At 52.4% G+C, this 21,035-nt stretch overlaps 1 protein-coding gene across 3 annotated transcripts in view; it reads right to left on the reverse strand.

Moving 5' to 3' along the window:
- The window catches only part of SFXN5 (sideroflexin 5), a 113,344-nt gene that overhangs the window by 25,865 nt on the left and 66,444 nt on the right, over positions 1 to 21,035 (reverse strand). For 2 of the 3 annotated variants that reach the window (XM_045079005.1, XM_045079006.1), the window contains exons 10-11: positions 14,362 to 14,452; positions 292 to 407 (exon numbers count right to left, since the gene is read on the reverse strand). In XM_045079005.1, the coding sequence (XP_044934940.1) occupies positions 292 to 407; positions 14,362 to 14,452 (207 nt within the window). The remainder of the gene's footprint in view (positions 1 to 291; positions 408 to 14,361; positions 14,453 to 21,035) is intronic. The other variant, XM_045079007.1, reaches the window with a different exon arrangement.

Raw genomic sequence — 21,035 nt, forward strand, 5'->3', positions numbered from 1 at the left:
AGAAAGCTCTAGGGCATCTCCTCTGCCCTTTCCAATTAACAGATCTGAGAAGCCAGGTCCTGAGGGGCTGGGACAAGAGATGGGGTGTCTTGCAGTGGCAATGATGGATGGGGAGGAGGGACCATGTGGGGATAGGCGTGGCAGGGGCCAGACCTGGAGGCCCAGGGCTGATGCAGATGGGAGGCAGGATGGGTCAAGGAGACAGAGGACACAGAGAAGCCCCAGAGGAATGAACCCCTCTCCCAGTCTCTGGCCTCCCCACTGGTGTCCCAAGCCCCCCAGATGACCCACGTGTCTGGCTGCAATCTTGGAGGAGCCCACGAGGTTGCCGTCACCATCCAGGACATCAATGCCTTCCTCCAGCTCCCCATACCGCATCAGGACCACGTTGCAGATGTTGGCACTGGCTGGAGAGAGAGAGGGGGGAGCAGGGGGCAGGAGTGAGAGGGGAGAATGCCACTCTAGCTGGTGGAGAACATCACTAGGCTGCACCCAAGCCTCCTGGCCCCTAGCAGCAATAGTCCCAAGGAAGTGTCGCGTCTGTGTTCGGACACAATGGGTGAAGGTATGGTTCTGCAGCTCATCGCCCTCCCTTAGCCTGCTGAGGGACTCAGAGGCCCTTGAGAACCTGGTGAGCTAAGGCAGAAAATAACCAATGGGAGGGAGGAAGGGGACAAGGTTCAGGACCTAGAGAGCGACAAGTTTTCAAAGAAGCTGCCTGCCTTTCCCCAAGGGGTGGGCCTGGCAGGCAGGCAAAGTGAACGTCCATCAGCAAGGGCTCCCTGGCTTGAAGACGCTCCGCCAGTGCCCCATGTTCTGTCACCAGCAATTCCGTCCCTGGGGCTGCCTTTCTGGTCTTTTCCTGAGGAGCCCCTCCCACCCCCCACCCCCACCATTCAGCCCTTTGCTCCTCAGAGAGAACCAAGTCCCCAGAGATTTGCTTCTCTGACAGCAGGTGTCGGAGCAGGCAGGAACCTCAGTGCTCTCCCAGCACCGCCCCCTCATCATATGGAAGGAAAAGTGAGGCTCAGGGGAGGCGGGTGACTTATCTGAGGTCACACAGCAAAGTGGGACAGAACTAAACCTCTGAGGACCCAGGAGACAGGAGGGTCCGGGGTGGGGGGGTCAAGCAGAGATAAAGGCCAGCCTTCTACAGTGTCACTTCAGATGGCTGGGTTCCGTCCCTGGGCAACGAGATCATGACAGACCTGGGCTGAGGTGGGGGGCGGGGGGAGGGGGGCTCCCAGCTCCTCAGTTAAACGTTGGATGCCAGAGCTTGGGGGCCACATGTCAGCTGGTGGCCAGCCCCAGGAGTCTCCCTCTGCTCTTCTCAACTGGAACTCGCAGGGCCGGGCCGGGGCTGACCTAGCTTGACCTCCCCCAACCCAGCTCCAGGCTAAAAGTGGGGGGACTTGAGGGTAGTGGGCGGGTGGGGAGTGGGGGGGTGACAAATGTGGAGGCCGCCTGCTTCACTCCTCCCCCCAAAGCGCCTTGCTGTGTTTAAAGTTTTAATTTTTGCTAATTAATGTCAATTAATTTTGTATAATGAGTGTTTAATTTTGGGGAGTGTGTGAGCCTGGGAGCGACTGCAGTTCTGGGCTGTGAACGCTGATTAGCATCAACACCTGCTGCTTCCCCACTCCCTCCAGTGGGGGGGCACGAGGGTTTGGGGAGCTGCGGGGCTGCCGGGCCTAGTGGGCAGGTGGAGTGGGAGGAGGACTGCAGATGCTCCTGGTGCCCGAGCCAAGGCTGGGGAGCAGGCGGCGAGGGTGCCTGCAGCTGGGGGACGGGGTGCCGCAGGTGAGGGGCGGCTTGAGGCCCTGAGGGTCTCTGAGACTCAGTCTCCCGTTTCAGTACGTTGGGGAGGTGGAATAAACAGAGAGGAGGGCCAAGATGCTCTGCAGTCTTTGGAGAAGCAAAGCAGGAAACCGAATACAGCTCTAAAATGTATTTACAGCACATATGCCGTCCTTGAGTAGCTCCTGTGTTTCCACACGACACTCAGCCGCAGTGGTAACCATGGGCAGACCTCTCCTGCAACCGGTCCCTCCTGTCCTTCCGGCAGCATCGCTCACCTGCCTCACACAGCCAGGGGCGAGCTCAGGAGACATCTGGCAAGGTTTGGAGACATTTTTGATGATCCCGACCTGGGGTGGGGGTGGCTACAGTCGTCTATGGTGGAGAGACCAGAGGTGCTGCTCACCATCCTACAGGGCACAGCCCCCACCACAAAGAGTTATCTGGTCCGAAATGCAAGTAGTGCTGACATTGACATTGAGAAACCCTTGTCTTCCATAGAGACAGACAGAAGATGGAAGGTGAATTGGAGGTAAGGAAGGAGAGGGTTGGGAGCCTGGATTTGGGGCCAGTGGGGCTTGAGTGACAGTCCTGGCTCTGAATCTTGCCCTCCTCATTCTCAGGGGTAAGCTCCTGCGGCCCCGGGTGCTGCCAGTCCAGGGGTTAGGGCCCAGAATGGCCCCCAGAGTGGCCTTGGGAAGTGGACACCTGGCCAAGTGTTAGCGCCTCGCCCTCTAGTGGCGCCAGGACCACTCTGCACCCCTCACGCCTTTGGGGCAGCCAGGCGGGTGGTTCCCAGGAGATCCAACAAAACCACCAGAGAAGATACTGGGCTTTTCTGCCCTCTGAGAACTGCTTACATCACTGCCACACCAGCACTGCCGCTGTGGGAGAGGCAAAGCTAAAGGAATGTGGTCCAGGTGGTGAGAATCCGCCTGAAGTAAGGAGCCACCAGCTCATTCTTGTGACCCGATGCCACCACCCTTACCAGGTTTCCCTGGTTATAAAAGGACCTGCTGCATTTAGCATCGCTATGGAATCTATGGGCACTGGCTGAGCTCACATGGAACGTTAGCTTCTGCACCCAAGCCCCCACCAGGTTAGGGAAGCCAGGGACAGCTGAAACATCTCTAGCCCCAAGGCGTGCCCATGTGGGCACAGGTGCAGGGGACAGAGATTATTTAGAGGTGGTGGTTCACCAGTCCCAGACTCATGGTAGCATCTTGCTTGCTCTCTGCCATTTCCAGTGTAGAATGTAGCCACAGCTGATGGAGTAGGACTTTGGTTCAAACACAAAACCACTTGGGATGAAACACACAGCAGGAAAAGAAGTGAAAACCCAGTGTCCTTCCCCTCAGCCCCTCCAAGACAGTTCAGGCACAAGTAAGGCCTCTCCTCCTCTAAGCTACCTGGATGGAAAAAAGACAGAGAAAATCCTTAAAAAACACCCTAAAATGATGGCACCCCCAGCTCCCTCCCTCAGAATGCCCACAGTTCTTCCTGACTACTCAAATGGCACATGCCCCGCAGTATATTCTGTTGGACCTATACTGGTGGTCCATTTTATTGAGCACCTGCTGTATGCACAGGTGACCAGCTATCCCCGTCTTAGAGCAATGAGAACATGAGACGGTCTCAGTGATTTCATTTCTGTGATCTCATCCAGAGCATTCATTTCTGCTGTATTCCATTTGAGGCTCCCTGATCCCTCCTATCCCAACTCCTGGCAAGTCCAGCTCCCAAGTCACGAGCACTGAGAGCCGAAGCAAACAAAAAAGAGAGAGAAATAGAGACCAGCCGTGGGCCATGGGTCTCCTTTCTAGCACACCAGCAAGATCTATTATTGACAGTATCAGCAGGTTAATTAAGCAGTCTGTTAGTGATCATGTTAAGAAAGCTGGCACATTTTCAACTCGGATTGACGCCATTCAAGACTCAGGCATAACTGATGTTGGAGAAGCTCTGCTGAGAGATGTCACAAGATGAGAGAGGGAGAGAGAGGGAGATCGCTTCACACTGATGGCAAGCTCAGTGTCAAGTCCTGAGGAAAATATGCTCTTGACTGCTGCAGATGTTCTCACATCAGACCCATCGTGATGCAAAATCATGCAGATTGCGAACAGCTAATGAAGCACCCTGTGTAAAAGGGACAGTGCAGGGAAGAAGAGAGAGCAATAGACAGAAAGGCAAATGTGCAAAAAAAAAAAAAAAAAGTCCTCCAAAAGGAGACAGCGGGGGAGCCTACCCCCTGATCTACCACAGGAACGGAGGCACGGACCGGCGGGGTTAGGAGTCCAGAAACATGCCCACCCATGGGGGAAACGAGTTTTCGGTAAAGCAGTTACTGCATCTCCCAGGACAGGACCATTCAAACACAAGGGGGAAGCCGTGGGATATTGGGCTTTTCCTTTGGGGACAACAAAATATCTTCACTCCTTGGTTCTAAGAGGCATTTCCCCACATTATAATGGTTTAGAAGTCATGAGGTGCCTTACAATGGACGTCGGGGTGGAGGGAGCGGAAGCCCTTACCCGCGGCCCGTGCATGTGTAAACTTGGCCACGTGTAGAGGTTCATTCAAGTGTCACCTCAGCTACCCATAGCAGTCTGCACAGAATCTGAACTTAAACTTAGATTCCTAATTGTTGCCTAAAACATCTTTTTAGAACTTACACTATAATGGAGCACGGACATGAAAAGTTATTGTACATGCAGAAGATCGTCTGCCAGATACCAGGCAATGCAATTAAAGACAGCAGAAATTGCCAAACCATAGATAGCTACCCTAAAGAAATGCTTGCCCATATGCACAAAGAGACATTTACAAGGATGTTAATTATAGCACTGTTTGTAAGAGCAAATAATTAGAAACAACCTAAATGTCCACCATTAGGGAACTCACATGGGAAGATCTCCAAAACAAACTTATATGAAGAAAGCTACCGAGTACGTACAGAGTGATTAACTCTATGTAAAACCTCATAACTGGGATGCGCCTACTGTGTGCCCGGAAATCCACAGGTAACATTCCAGAAGGCTCACACCTCACACAGTGATTCCCTTGGGAAGGGAAATAAATTTAGGAATTAGGGGTTGTTGAAAGACTTCCACCTTCTTTTTTTTTTTTTTTTAACCCTGTTTTTCTAAATACCATTTGAATTTTTGCAATGAGAATATAACCGGGCTTTCCTTGTCTAAGAAGTGAAAAGAAACGGCCAAACTTCCTAAGTAGATCATAGACATTTGAAAGCAATCAGGGATCGGTGTGACCTACTCATGGTTCCCACACTTCCGGGGGCTATAGGTGAGAAACTTCCTAAAGAAGCTGATTAACTTCAGGAATAGTTTTTCCTTCAAGTAAAGAAAAAAAAATGAAACCTCAAATATAACCAAGTAGGAAATGCAGACCAAAAAAGAAAATTCCCTCATATTTCTCTATGCTTTGAAATTATACTGTTGGTTTTAAAGGGGCCCAAAGGGCCAAGACTAGAAGCAGGGTGACAGAAAGCAGTGGTGGCTGTGATGCTGGGTTTAACAACCCAAGTCCAAAAGAGAAGTGGAGAATGTGAGTGAGGCTCAGATTCAAACTCTGATCTTGAAGAAAGTGACTCAAGATTGGTTGTGTGGTGAAGGCTTGTTTATTCATTCACGTGAGCAGGGAATACAGTTCTCTACTCTTCCGAAAGGCTATTGTATTCATGCCCCTTGTAACTGAGGCATCTAAGCATTGAGAAATATGGCCCCTGATATCTGTGAATTTTAAGAAATAGGAAGCTGGGAAAATATATTTTATGTGACAAAGAGCCATTACTACTCGTTAGCAGAAGGTCATGGTGACTGACTCCCAACAGCTATTTTACTCCCAGAGGATGAGTTTTAACTAATTGTAGTAAATCCCTCCCTTGCCAGTGATGGATGGAGGAAGGGACATGTGACCAGCCCCAGCCAATGAGGGATGTCTGCAGGGGACTTCCAGGAAGGGTTTCCTCTCATTGAGGAAGAGGCAGCAGGCAGAACCTCCTGATGACGTCTGGGCTGTGGTGAGTCTGTGAGTGCTGCTTGGATTTCCTGCTGCCATTTTAGGACCCAAAGGGGCTGAAGAGCACAGAGGTAGAAGGAAGGGCCCGGGGTGACTCACTTGGCACTCGACCTCTGTGAGGTAATACCTTCATTTATTAGTTTAAGCCAGTTTGGGTCTGATACTTTTGGCCAAAAATATTCATAAAATGTATAAAGAGATTTAATACTTGTTGAGAAAAAGGTAGTTATCAAAATCACCCCAAAAATATTTCAGTAGGAATTCATGAAAGAAATAGTAAAAACTCAATGAACGTGAACTCAAAGATAGATTTTTTAATCTAGAGAAAAATCTATCTGCGGGTGTTCTTTGGATGTGTTGGAGACTAATCCTCATCGGTTAAATGGTTTATGAATAGTGTGCGGCTCTTTTTCCTCACTTTGTTGACTTTTGGCATGCAGTATAACATGTCATCAAATAAGCAATCCTTTCCCCCTCCGGTATATGCTTTTCATGTCTCTGCTCCTCCCCAGGGTTCATCTATATTTTCTTCTAGGAGCTTTAAACATTGTACTTTTCACATTTAGGTGTCTCTGGAATTTATCTTTGTGTATGGTATGAAATATGGGTTTTCTTTTCTCTCTCTTTTTTAAGATTTTATTTATTTATTTGACACAGAGCAAGCAAGAGGGAGAGAGACAGAGACAGAGAGTAAGCACAAGCTGGGGGAATGGCAGGCAGGGGAGAAGCTGGCTCCCCGCTGAGCAAGGAGCCCAATGAGGGGCTCAATCCCAGGACCCCAGGATCATGACCTGAGCCAAAGGCAGATGCTTAACTAATTGAGCCACCCAGGTGCCCCTTTTCTCTCTTCTCTATTTGAAAACCCAAATGCCCAATAAAGTTAAGAAAAAAATTCTCAACCATTCTGGGAATTGGAAAAATGCAAATTAAAATGAGAAAAGAACCATTTCAGATGGACAAAAAATTTTCAAGATTGATAACACCAAATGTAGGGAAACCAAAATGTAATCCTTGCAGGCGGAGTAAAAAGCCAGTATGCTCATTTGGCAATATGCGGCAAAGCTAGGTGTGCGCATGCCCTCTGACGTGGCTATTCCATTTCTAGGTACTGTGATTCTCGACACTGAAACTAAATCTGAGATAGGGTCCAGGTCTCTGCATGTTTTAAAGCCCCCTTCCCCCTCAGGCGGCTGTTTGAAAACCTCTGTCCTGGGGAAGCTCCTCCTTGTGTACACAGGGACACACGTAAGAGGCTGTGTAGTGTGGTACTATTGTGGTTCTTAGGATACACTGAGATTTTAGGACAGCTCTATAAAGGCATCTAAAACTTACTGAGGTTAAGATGCAGTTTACAGAACAGTACACATGGTATGATCTCACTTATATTAAATGTATATTTATACAGGCATATTTATGTTATATAGAGATACAATAAATAGAGATTGCTACATTTTTAGATGTTTACTCAGATTTGGAGGAATATACACAGACTTACCATGGAGAGCAAAGTAGGATTGTTTACTTTAGAAAACAATCATACATTATCAGGGGGGAAAAATCCAGAACCATTTTAATGAGAACAAAAACAAAAACAAAAACATTCCAGTGGCAACCAGGAGACAAGCTCCCATCTTGGGTCCAGTGTGACCCTGGACAAAGTTCCCCCCACTCTACTTCCTCTCTCGCTCTCTCTCCTACCTTGTGGGACATATGCGCACACAGTAAATAATTCTAATTGTGCAGAAGGGTAAATAACAAAGCCAGTCTCCTTCCAACCTTTGGCCCTTAGCTTCCCCGCACCCTCCCCAGAGGCAAAAACCACTCTAGCCCGGCTCTCGTGGCCCTGCCAGACACACTCGGTGTAGCTACATGTGGAAATGGATGGACGTCACCACCCAAAACACACACACACACTCATGCCAGTCCCACCGGAATACAGCCCCAGCCCTGCCTCTGGAGGAGGGATGATTATCCAATAGGGTCGTGCACCCTAGTATTTGCCTGATTTCATGATATTCTCCAATACTCCACCCGAAAGGCAGCGGTGTAAGACACAGATTTTCTTTTAAATAGCTTGAGAATTTGGAGAGAGTTTCACAACCCATCCTAACGTGTCACACACTCAGGACTGGGAATTTCGGGACTGAAAAATCAGCCTGTCAATTTAGGTGTAGGCCGACTCTGAAGTTCAGGATCACTTCACCAAAGATTCCTGCTAACGCATTCATCTTCTGGAAAACTCCCTTTTATCACAGTTGCTCCCTAGCTGAAAATTCTTCAGCAGTTCCCTATTAATCATAGGATAAAGCTCCAACTCCAAGCTAACACCCAGGGCCCAGATAGCCCTTGGCCCTGGCCCTTCCCGTACAGGCCCCGCTCACCCACCCACCTCCGCAAGCCTCCCACATTCATAACCCCCTCCCCTGCCTTGCCTTTCCCACCCAAGCAGATTTCTCTGCTATCCGGGTTTCACTCATTATAAAATCTCTGACCCGGAAGGCCATTCATTCAGTAAGTATTCACTGAGCACCTACTGTATGCCAGGTCTGGGGCCAGCTGCCCAGGAACAGGTGACTTGATCACACAGGAGTGCCCCTTATAGCTTTTTGGGCCAGGCTGCTACTTGGATGCTTCCCTAACGGGTCGGCGGGGAAGGGGGGGTCAGGCAGCTCACTGCAATACAAGACTGTCAGTTTTTCAGAGGATCCTGCTGTCGTTATACTCCCACTTATGTGTGAGCATCTCTTGAGAGGTGGGGTCCAGAACCACACAGACTCCTTTGTTCAGGGCTCTCTGTCTCTAGTAATGCAGCTGAAGTCTGAGTGAGCCTCCTCAGAGCCATATACCACACTGCAGACCTATTCTGAGCACACAGCCCACAAAATCCCCAGATCTTTATCCTAAGCACTCTGGCCAACTCAGGTCTTGGGCAAGCCTACACTTGTGTAGCTACATTTTTTTGAACAGCAAGCCTTACATCAAAACTTGCAATCTTAGATCCCGCACCTCTTGCCCACGAATTCATCATACTCACTGCCAAGTTGCTGTGCCTGTTCCTTGAATGCGACCCACAGTTGTATGTGACCAAGGCAGTTCTAACGGAAGGGGACGAAATGGAAGACAGAGCCCACTAGAGACTTCTCTCTGGCTAACGTGGCCTCCCGACCCATGTCTCCTTGGGCCCTGACACACACTGGGGGCCCATGTCAGCTCTAGGGCTGCTCGTGCTTATGGCACCCAGCCCAGCTCACCCATCCTTCCAGACCCAACCCAGAAAGGTTGGAGAATGTGACCCGGATGACCTGGTAAGGTGGCTCATTGGTCACCCACCCTAGATTTGCCAACCAAAAGCATGACTGACGGTATTAGAGAAAACTTACATAAGAAAACAGAACATTCAAAAAAAATTTTTTTAATGAAAAACAACAACAAATCCAGAATGAATGTCCAAGGAGCCATAGAATGTGACCACCAGTGTCATCGTGGTGGGCTCCCACGATGGGTACCCAATTTCAAAGCCTTTCTGCCCAGCTCTCATTTGATCACTGAACAAACCCACACTGAACAGTATGTTCCAGGTATACAGTGAGCCTGGGGGTTGGGGATGAATGAGAGCCAGTCCCTGTCTTGGGGAGCTCACAGTCTGATGAAGGAGGCAAACTCAGGAACAAAATGGGCAGGTCCGGGTGACACACAGACACACACACGGTGCTGTGGTCTTGCCCTAACTGGGGCTACCAGGGAGGGCTTCTTGGAGGAGGAGGTGTCTGAGCTGAGAAACAAAGGCCTGGCAGTCCAGAGAAGGCAGAAGGTGGGGCTAAGTTAATGGGAAGAGCTGAGATTCCAGGCAAACAGGGCCATGTGCAAAGGCCTGGGGCCCCTGAGAGAGGCAAATGGGAGGTCAAACATTCACCACAGCTCCAAAGGAATATGAGCAGAGGCCAGGTCAAGGAAGGGACCAGAGGAGCCTAAGGGCTGTGGATGCCACATTGTCACTGACCGAATGGAAGGAACGCACATCCCAGGCTCAGCTAATACAGGTGCACCCTGCTGTCTTCTAACCACGGGGATGAGGCATGGTGGGGTGGCCAGGACTAACCCTTGGGGCTTGGGCACACTGCCGTGGTCATCTCCCAGACAAGGCAAGCAAGGTGGCTTGAACACCAAGCAAGGAGCCACAAAGGGGGAATCCATGACACCAAGACCCCAGTGGCCTGGGGGGGGGGGTGAAGGGAGTGAGGAGATGGGGTGGGCCAGATGTGTGGACGGAAGACCTTCTCCCAAGCACTGCCCAGACATCCCGAGGAACAGACTCCCCTGAATGGAATATGCGGTGACATTTAACATAAGGGACTCGGGACAGTGCAGGAAGAAGTCATGTTCCGGCAAAGGGGTGAGGAGACTGAGGCTCGGGCCTCACCTCAGGGAGCTCAGAGCCCACAGGCCCCTGCTGGGAGTGGATGTGACCAGGCAGCTGGGTGGGGCAGGGGTGTGTGTGTGACCTTCAGGGCTTCCTTCCCTCACCCCTGCATACACATATGCAGAGCCTGGTACGGAGATGTGTTGGCCTGGGGACATCTGGGGATCCCCCACCTCCTGGCCCCTGGCTAGCTTCCCTGCCCCATGCCTCTTCCTCTCACCAGTGTCCCCTCGTGGCACCTGCGATCCCTCATTCCTCCTGCTGGTCTCTCCTGCCAGCTCCCAGCCCAAGGCCTCAGGAGAAGGCTGTTTGCAGGGCCTGCCTCTCCTGGAATGGACTCTGCTCATGGAGACTGGCAGTTGGATCTGGGGGGGGGGGTGTTTTTCCAATGCCTCCTCTACTGACCTTTAATTACACTGTTTGCCCAGCTCCCCAAACCATTAACTCCCACCTCACAGCAACCATCAATTAATGGAGGGCCTGCTCTGAGCTCGAGCTCCTGAACACAATTAAGCGTGACAGTCCACAAATAAGAAAGAACTGGAGAATTAATTAAGGTCTAAACAAATTAATTACCAGTCCCCAATCGATTTCGATGCCAGCACACATGCTCCTGGGCTCACCGGCTCTCCTAGCATCTCCATGTATAAATAGAAACCAAGATTTCCAACATGATGGCTGCTCTGGACCAGGGCACAGCAAGGCTCTGGAACCACCGTGAGGGAGAGAAGGGCTCTGGGCATCCTCAGGGCTCCTCATGTGCTCGGCACATGTGTGTGCACACACACACACGTACAACCCCCGCTGAAAAACCTGGGTCAGCCTGGAGGTGGGGTGCTCCTGGTGGGGTGCGTCTGGGCCAGATCCCTCAGTTTCTCAGTGGTGGGTGAGAGGCTATCCAAGGGGACTGAAAGTAGCCTGGGCTGGGCCTTTGCGGTCTGGGCTGTAGCCAACTTGGGATAACTTTCAGAGAGTTGGGATGTGTTTCTTCTTCTTTAAAATGGGGATGGCTCACCCTGCCTTGGGTCCTCCCAGAGAGATAATGTGGGGAACGAGGGGGAACAGAGGCCTGCTGGGGAAGACCTGGAGAACGGTAGGGCCCCTGCAGGCCCGGGGGAGGCCTAGAGTCTGTCACAGACATCCCAGTGGGGAGGGGCTGAAGTGGAGGCTGGTCCAAGGCCAGAGAGGGGTAAGGGCAGTAGAGTCAAGTTGGGGAACGAGGTGTCCTGTGACCAGAGTCTCAGGCCTCACTCTGGGGCAGCAGGGGCCCAGCGAAGGAAGGTGTCCTCCTGTCTCCCAAACTGCAGGCTGGAGCAGGGCAGAACTCACTTGGCAGGGCAATGGGAAGAATCAACGGAGCCCGGGAGCCTCCTCCTTCCCTGAGCCTGAGTTCCCAGCTGGGCCAGGAAGGAGGGGGTGGGGATGTCATCTCTGAGCACAGGGCACACAGGCAGGCCCTTTCAGGACCCTTCCCCCTCAAGAGCCCTTCTGCTCTACACTCACCGCCCCCTCCTCCCCTCGGACGCTCATACTCATTCCACCAACCAGGGCTTAATCCTGTCACTTCAACCTCCTCCTTCCTGTGGGCACGAAAGGCTCCGAGTCCTGCCTCCCCAAGGGTCTGAAGGACAATGGACCCTCTACCAGGCAAAGCAAGTCCTGGGCAAGCTTCTTGGTGGCCTTGCTGTTGGCGTGGCCTGGCCTGGCCTAGCCGGCAGTGGAAAGCAGGGTGATTGCCCGGAGGTACCGAGGCCCTGCCAGCACACAGTGAGGCCTAGAGAAGCCATCTAAGCCTGAGAATAAGGTGAAGGGTAGCCATATGCACGCGCTATAGGAGAGCCTGAGAGAACAAGGGTCCCCAAAGCCGGTGAAGGGCCATGCTTGTTTATCCTGCACACCACCGTATGGGCATCTACCAGGGGCATCTACCAGGCGCCATTTGTAGACGGGCCTGGGAGGACATCAGGGGTCTGGGAGGGGGAAGCCTCTGTGTAGGCGAGGAGAAACCGGGGCTAGGGGTGGAAGGAAGGCAGGCACACAGCCAGGACTCGGGAAACAGCCTTGAGGAAGCAGCCAGAGAGGATCTGCTGCTCTCAAGATCCTGGCAAACTAGGACTATCAGGACGGCAAACCACATTGTGTGCAACCTGTGCAACTGGCTAGGGAGATCTCAAGACCCCTCAATAGTGGCTGGACCTGCCAGGTTCCTCTCAGATCAGCCAGAAGGAGAATCAGGCTGGAGTCCAAAGAGGAACGCGTCAGAAAGTCTCCGGTGGGGATGGCAGACAGGGTTAAATCGGAAAGTGGGGTCTTTCTTCCTGAAGGAGCTCCAGAGGTTAGGACCACCCCCAAGGTCATCCAGCAAGATGGCCAGCAGAGCCAGGCTGGAATGGACCCGTGGCAAAGTCCTTGTCTGCAGCTTGGCTCAAGGACAGATTACATCTCGGCTGAGTCCCAGATCCAGTCCAGTGCAGCTCAGAGCCGCCCACCTTCTGAGGCTGCCTCTGACCCTCCAGCCCAGGAGAGTGGGGAACGCAAGATCGGCAGCCTTGTTCGCTCAATTAGGCCCCTTAACAAAGTCAGATCTAAAGAGTTATTCCATTAGTGGCCCATGCCAGAAATAGCTGAGAGTTCATTAAAAGTGTGGAGTTGCTATAGCAATTATCTGGGTCAGCTGAGGCTCACCCGGGCAGCTGGGCCTGGGAGTTCATTAGCCTCTGGCCAATAAGGAACAAGGCTGTCAGGTAATGATCTCCCACCTCCTCGAAGGGGCTTTGCAGGTGCTCCCAAGCACTTTCCTATGAATGGAATCTGGTCGGTGGTAGTCTGATCCTCTCACAGCTCTGGGCTATAGGAAGGTAGGTACTAGTACTCCCATTTTACAGGTGGGGAAGTTGAGCCCTGGAGGTGAAGCATGAGATCGGGACAATGAACCTGGATCTGACTCTGGCTCTTCAGCCTTAGCCTTGGTACCCGGGAGGTCACAGGACCTCACGCCGCTCCTGGGCTGCCCCCCGGCCTTGTCCTCTGGCATCACACTTGAACTTGGTATCATGGTTCAAATGTATACTTCTCTTTTGATGATGAATCACACACTGCCTCATGCTTCTGTCAATGCCGTTTCTTTTCAGTTTTTAAAAAACTTTCTACTGCAGCGCCCACTTCCAAGCAAGGCGTGGGATTCTCAAGAGCCAGGCTGGGCCTGATGGGATGGCCCAAGGCATCTTCTGGGAGCTCAGAGCCTCCAAAACCAGCAAAGTCTCGGCCAAAGGCAGTGAAATCCCCCCCCCCACACACACAGGTACCACAATTACCTGACTACAAATGGAGGCCTCCAGAACCTCAATGGTCCACAATACCCATGGGCTCAGAACACTAGACTAGAAAGAGCTCTGGGCCTTCTTTTATGCCAGGAATCCCTGTGACAGTCATGGACCAGGAGAAGCCCATGCACCCCCTCCAAATAATGTCCCCAAATGCGTGAAGCAAAACACCCAGGATTATAAAGGGATTATATTGGAATACATTATCAAACTATTTTTTTCATTGTGGTATAGTAACAGGTATGCTCTTTAATTAATAAGTTAAAAAACAAGACCTACCAGCAGAATGAATAAATACCATAATTTTTACTTAGTGTTGCACATAAAGAGTATTTTGGAATTCCTGTAACAACTGTAATGGGACATGAAAATATCTGTGATTTCTATGGGTGAAAAAGTCACTTTCTCATTACTGTGGTTTGCTGCCTACAGTCACAATGCAAGAAAATGTTAAATTTCAGTTCGAGGCTAGTGTAGATATTTCTCCCAGCCAAGTTCATAGGATCCACCGCATTCTGTCTACTAGCTCTTTGGGGGCCTGTGGGCTAGTTTGGTGTTCAAAGCAGGATCTCGGTCACAGGGCTTGCCAGCGGGGCCCCGGTCACCCTGACTTCTGTCCACTCATGTTCTGCTTAGTCGCCCACGCCAGGAGACCCCTGATGTCAGAAACGATCTGCAAAGGCGGTCCAACTCCCCAAGATCCCTGCAGCCCCGCCCACCCAGGTGTGACTCTCAGGTGCCCGCCCACCCGCGCATGCGCCTCGGCACAGGTGCAGGTCTTACCTACGGCGGGGAACGGCACAAATCTCTGGACAAGAAGGCGGGTGGCCGGGGTGAACTTGTTGGCTTTCTGAACCAGGACATTAAGGCCCACCTTCGGAAGAGAGAGAGAACGTGCGTGCGTGGTGCGGCAGGGGCCTGGCAGGCTGGGGCAGGAGCAGAGAGTGAGCGGCACTGTCTGCCCGGACCCCAAGTCTTCAGCGTTGCTTGCTGCCACCCGGCCCCAGTGCCGCCATGCAAAGCGTCACACGGCCCAGTCATCCCAGTTAAGCAGCCTGTGAGGGAGGCTGAGGGGAAAGCCTCAGACCTCTCAGAGAAGAGAAGAAGAAATGCTGCTGTTATCAGAGCACAGAATCGGCAAGTAAATTAAGTGTGGGAACCCTCATTCTCACCTCAGCCTCTGAGCAGCCCCTTTCTCAGGCCCCACTGTGGGCTCAGGCATGGGCCTGAGCACCAGGGCTCAGGAGGAGACCCACACACGTGCCCGCAGGTGACTGCCAAGCTAAGCTGAGCAGAGGCCGGAGCAGGACAGGGCGCAGTGCACATCCCCGGCTCATGCCCTCTTCACTTTGACCCCAACCCCCTACCTCAGCCTGAGACACTGGAGTTCCCCTTGCCTTCACCTTGTGCACTCCCTACTCTGTTCCGTCCCCCATGCTGTCCTTTGTCCTTCTAGAACACAGGTCCAACCACATCTACCATGACCAGCTTCTCCCCATGACCTGTGTGAAAACATGCAATCTCCTTCAAGTGGCTCCCCTACCTTCTCCTTCCGGGAATCCAGCTTACTGCTCTCCAGATGCTATGGGAGCCTTGGGGGCCTTTGCCCATGCTGGTCCCGATGGCCCGAATGCCTTCCTTCTCTACCCAGTCCACATCTGTTCCATAAGGCCCACCTCTGAGCAATCCTTCCAGTGGGAGTCACTGAACCGTTCCCTGCCTCAGTTTCCTTGTCTGTAAAAAGGGATGGTAATACCTACAGCATCCCAGGGCTGCTGTAAGAATGTATGTCTAGTGTTTAGCATGAGCTCAGGGCATAAGAGACCTCAATGAATGAAGCTGTGTAAGAAGGTCGCCTCTCCTAGGCAGGAAGTTGCTTCCTCTTGCTTCCTGAGTCCCTCCTCCCCAGCACACACTGCTCCTGCTGGACTGGGATGGGGGGACCATGCCTTTCTCATCTTTGTACAACTGGCACTCAGGACAATGGCAGGCATGTAGTACTTGCTCAGTAAACGGGACTGAGGCATACATGCACGAACCAACAAACAGATGAATGGATGGAGATCAGCAAAGGCTGGAAGGGGACTTGCTTGGAGGAGGGAAACGTGGGTTAGGCAGAGCAGAAGAAAGAGAATTGTGGTGGGGAAAACAGCACAAGCACATGTGGCATAGAGACAGAAAAGGCGAGATGCACGTGGCCAGACCAGAAACGGGTGTAGAGAGGCCACTGCTCCCCCAAACAAAGGCCAGAGCTAGCCCCCACCCTGTAGATCTTTCCTGGGAGGAGGGGCAGCAGGGGCCTCTGTAGGACTGCCGGACTAAGGAGGCCTGGGGCAGCCAGCTCTCAGCTCGGGCTCACCTGGTAGCTAGCAGGCCACCATGCACCTACAGCCCTGCCTCTGGCCTTGACCTTCCAGGTCACTGGGGAAGATCCAGAGCCTGGGGAAGGCCACCAGGGCAGCAGGGTGACTGCAGCAGTCAAAGCAAGAATGGTGTAGTGACCTGGGCAGACAGAAAGTCCAGGGCCCCATGGAGCTAGAATCCAGACAGGCAAATCCAGCTTGGGTTCTTGGGGGTCTGGTCTAGATCGGAAGCCTCGAGCTGCTATCCTCAGAGTCCAATTCTTGTGCTTTCTGCTTACTCAAGGAAAGGCTAGGAGGCAGGGAGATGTGTGGCAACTTGGATACACTTCCCTGAGACCATAGGGCAGGCTGGGGGGCTGCCGGCCCACACTAGGTCCGGCTGCCCTGCTTCCAGGCTGCCCTGCCTCACAGATGGAGCTCAGCGAGTCCAAAGCTCTTCAGCTCTCTGCAACCAGTGACTGTCTATTTCTGTGACTCTCCCCAACCCCCAGATGCCAGGGCCCATGTTCCTATAGAGTGCAGAGAGGGCAAGTGCAGAGGGAGGCAGGAGGACACACAGGCAGGTGTTGATGGTGGGAGAAGAGGAGGAAGGGGGCAAGGGGAGGTGCCAGGCCATGAGCTGAGCACATTCCCATTAAACGTCTGAATTATACCCCCACCTCAAGACTTCTAGATAGGGCATGTTGCTTCTTTTCACAGATTCAAAGAAGTTCAGATGAGTTCAGAGAGGTTAAGGAACTTTACCTAAGGACTTAAAGCTATTGTGAGGCATGCAAAGTTAGATTTGAACTCAGGGGTCTGCTAATTTCAAAGGTTTGCTCTTAACTGTTGTTCTTTACTTTAAAAGTGTCTTCCATCTCAGGATGGATCTAAGGATCTAGATCTAAGGATCAAAGCCTAAATTGTCTGATGTGTTTGCATAGCAAAATCGGCTCTGAAAAGACCAGCCTGAGGCTGCGGCCCAGAAGAGAGGAGGGCAGCCCCAGTCAGGGAAGATAGGACCCTTGATCCAGCCCTGCCTGCACCCCTACCCCAGCTATAAAACAAAAGGCCCAAGTTCAAACCCCAGCCCAACCCCTATATTCTTTTAGAAAAAGCAGGAGCCCTCCAGGAGGCCACCAGGCAGCTGGGACATTCACCTGGCAGCCTCTTGGGGACAAGGAGGGCTGGAGTATAATGGAAGGATGAGGAATAGTGGCCACTGGTTGTAGCAAATACTCAGACTTGTCCTCAAGCCTTCCTACTGGGACTGGCACAGTCCAGAGTGAGTGTCCCAGCTGTCTCCCCCAACTCTGTGTGGGAGGCATGGTAGAGGAGGAGGAAAGAAGAGAAAAGAAACGCCCAGATCCCAGATCTCTTCTGGCCTGCCCTTCCCCGAAGCCCACTGGGGTCTTCCCAACATGCTCATCCCTGAGCATGGCCAGCATGCCTGAGCCGGGGAAGGGGCAGGGGACTAGCCAAGTGAGGAGACCAGGGGCTGGTGGGGTCACCCTGCTCACCCAACTGATGAGAGCCAGAGAGCAGGAAGGTACAAATACAGGGAAAGCAAAAGACCACTTCCCCCCCAACTCCTGCCATAGCCCCCAACTCAGGCCTTCCTGTCCCAGCAGCTAGGATGGCCACAGCCTGGGAAGGAACCAGGCTGGGCTGCATAGTGGGGTTGGGAGCCCGTCTGTGCTGATTCCTCAGGGGCCCTTTGGCCTGGAACATTTGGTGGAGCCCATTAAAATTAAAAAGCCAAGTGGCTGGTGGCTCTGAATGCCAGCTCATTTTCCCTGGCATGGTGGGTCCTGTTTAAGGGAACCAGCTGGCATTAATGGCACACAACTCATCACGAACAGCAGCTAGCGATCAGAAAAATCTGAGCTAATAATCGGGTTCGGGAAAGATAATGAGATATGGAACAATCACTGCTGAGGGTCCCCCGGGGTCTGTTTTAACAGCCTCCAAATAAGCCACAAAATAGAAATTAGCCAAACAGGGGCTCCATTTTGGTGGAGAGGAAAACAAACAGGGTGTGGGTTTTACACACGACAGTCCCCTTGTGGTCAGCAGACAGGGGTCCCGGGAGAAGCAAGAGCCCAGGACCCATGGGACATCAGCAGTGGCCCGAGGAAGCCACGGACCCTCTCTGGACACTTCTCTCCAAGTCCTGGCTCCCAGGCCAGTGAATTTGCCATGGGCAGCAGACAGGAGCAGAAGAGGGAAGATTGCTTCCTGAGAATCCCCAAGGTGGGTTAAGTGCCAGCTAGCACCACGAAGCAGACTGGGGTGGGGGCTTAGTGACACAAGATCTCCAGTGTCTTGAGTTTGCTGATACATGTCCCCTTAGGCACCAAGGTCCTTCCCAGGCCAACAGCAGCCTCCTTTCTGTGAGGCCAGCGAGGAGACGTAGGATCGGGCTTGAGCAATGCATGCCAGCTGTGTCCTCAACTTCAGCCCATGCCTGCAAACCCCTGCAGGACGCCTTTATCTAGACGGGCTCCAGCCATTCCACCTTCACATGCCCCAGATCAAGGTTGCTTGCTCTCCCTCACCCACCCTCTGTCCTCCTCCACTCCCAGCAGCGACTCACGCCCGAACCCAGGAATCTTCCTGGACAGGAGCCTCCCCCTCCCTACATGCAGCCCAGTGCGCGAAGCTGATCTGAACGTGACGCCCTCTCTCTGCTCCGGCCACTTACCATTAAGCACCCATCTCTTCTCCCCGGACAACTGTCCACTTCCTAACTTGCCCCCCCCGCCCCGCCCCGCATTCCGCTCTTGCTCCCTCCAGTCCACTCTCTACACAGCAGCCAGGACGGTCTTCTAAAGATGGGTATCCACCTGCTTTAGCCTTTCAGGGGCTGCTCCCTGCTCTCAGAGACCCACAGGGCCCTGCCTGCAAGGCCGCAGCCACCTCGCCTTGCCCTGCTCCTCCCATGAGCCAATTCTCTTCCTCCTTCTCTCCTGCCCGCCCTCCCTCCCTCCTTCCCCGCTGTCACCTCTCCTCCCAGCGCCTTCCGGCGCTGCTGGCCTCAGCCTCCTCACCTTTCAGCTTAAATGTCAGAGAGGCCTCCTCTTCCCTCGGGCCGCCCCTCTCGCAGCTTCTCACAGAACCCAGACCTGTTCCTTCCCTGTCCCGATCACAGTCTCGTGATTTATATTTGTTCACCTTCTCCAAATGTTGGGACTCAAAGCAATACATGTATCTTGTTTAAAAAAAAAAAAAACTGAATAGCACAGAAATGCTTTTACCTGTGACCTTTTTACTCTCCCAGTAGGTCCTAAGTGCTGGGCGCAGGGCCTGTGTCTCTTACTCCTTACTGAATTCCTGGTACCTGGGGACATGGGTCGGTGCTTAATACATATTCTAGAATAAGTCAAGGGAATGGTTTCTGAGGCAGGAGGAAAAAAGCCACAGAGGAGATCTATCCTGTGCACTCTCTGCTGTCCACCTTAGCAAACACAGCTCTGTGGGGCCAGATGCCACACACGCGGGGCTGAGTCCTCCCGAGCGGACGGCGCATTACTGCTTTGGCGGGTGGCCCTAAGGCTGTGAAGTGTTCTGAGAAAGGGGGAGCTTGACTGAGACCTGAGGGTAAGTGGGAGGTAGAGCCAGATAAGAAGGGAGGAGGCTCAGTAGAACTTCTGAAGTAAGAAATACCAGGGGGTCTGTAGCCAGCTGTGGACTCCACTAGCACCTGTCATAAGGGGACCGACGGGTCGTGGAGAACAATGGGGAAGAGAACATGCCTGAAAGGAGAGATGGCATGAGGTTCCAAAACTAGATCTACTCTTGGGTGCTGGGTAATAATGTAAGCGGATGGTTAGGGGGTTTTGTGAGCCTTAGTGGGGCCAGGGCTGGGGTGGGTCGAAGAATCTTAGAGGTGCCAAAAATGCCCAGCAGAGGGCGCCTGTTGTAGCATAAACTCTTGGTAATCACGGGGACTTTATGACCCTCTATGGAGGTCAATTGGCATCCACAGACAAAGGGCCAAGGTGGCTGGGACAGAGTCATACATGGGCTAAAATGCCAGTTAACTTCAGCGGCAGCTGAACGTCTTGTTTGCTAGCAACAGTGACCAATCCTGACCCCTGAACCATGTCCTGCAGGGACCTGCTGGCCACCTACTGGAAAACAAGTTACATCAGACTCCTTACATGGGAGGGGTTAACAACTTGTCCTCCCCAGAATAGAATAGATGTAGAACTGATATTCATGTCGGACTCACCACTGCCAATATCACCATCTGCAGACTTCTGGAAAACTTCAGATTCTGCTACAGGGTCCATGCAATGGGCCCTCCAACCCGAAAGCCAATCACAGTGAGGGCAGTGAGACAACAGTCTGACCTGGGATTCTCAGGCTAATGGCCCCTACTTCCATTAGGCACAGAGAAGGACAGCAGGGCCGGAAGTATATTCAGGATCCCAGAGAGCACCCTGAAGTACATCGTTGACCACAGAGAACATCCTGAGGTACACCTTGGATCACAGAGAACACTCTGAGGTACAGCTCAACTACAGAGAACACGCTGAGGCGCACCCTGGATCACAGGGAACACTCTGAGTTACAGCTCAACTACAGAGAACACCTTAAGGTATACCCTGGATCACAGGGAACATTCTGATGTACAACTTGGATCACAGAGAACACCCTGAGGTACACCTCAACTACAGAGAACCCCTTGAGGTATACTCTCAACCACAGAAAACAGACTGAGGTACACCTTGAGAGAGTAGACCCTGAGTACAGAGAACACCCTGAGGTACAACTTGGATCCCAGGGAAGATTGTGAGGTACATGTTGGATCACAGAGAACACCCTGAGGTACACCTCAACTACAGAGAACCCCTTGAGGTATACTCTCGACCACAGAAAACAGACTGAGGTACACCTTGAGAGAGTAGACCCTGAGTACAGAGAACACCCTGAGGTACAACTTGGATCCCAGGGAAGATTGTGAGGTACATGTTGGATCACAGGGAACACTCTGAGGTACCACAGAACCACCCTTGAGCACAGAACCAGCCAGACATGGTCTTGCATGCTCTGGAACAGGGACAAATACATGCTGCTGACGCAACCTTGGCCAGAAAGCACAGGTGCAGA

The sequence above is a fragment of the Mustela putorius genome, unplaced genomic scaffold (genome assembly GCF_011764305.1).
Source record: "Mustela putorius furo isolate JIRA1106 unplaced genomic scaffold, ASM1176430v1.1 tig00000281_pilon_pilon_pilon, whole genome shotgun sequence".
Lineage (NCBI taxonomy): Eukaryota > Metazoa > Chordata > Mammalia > Carnivora > Mustelidae > Mustela > Mustela putorius.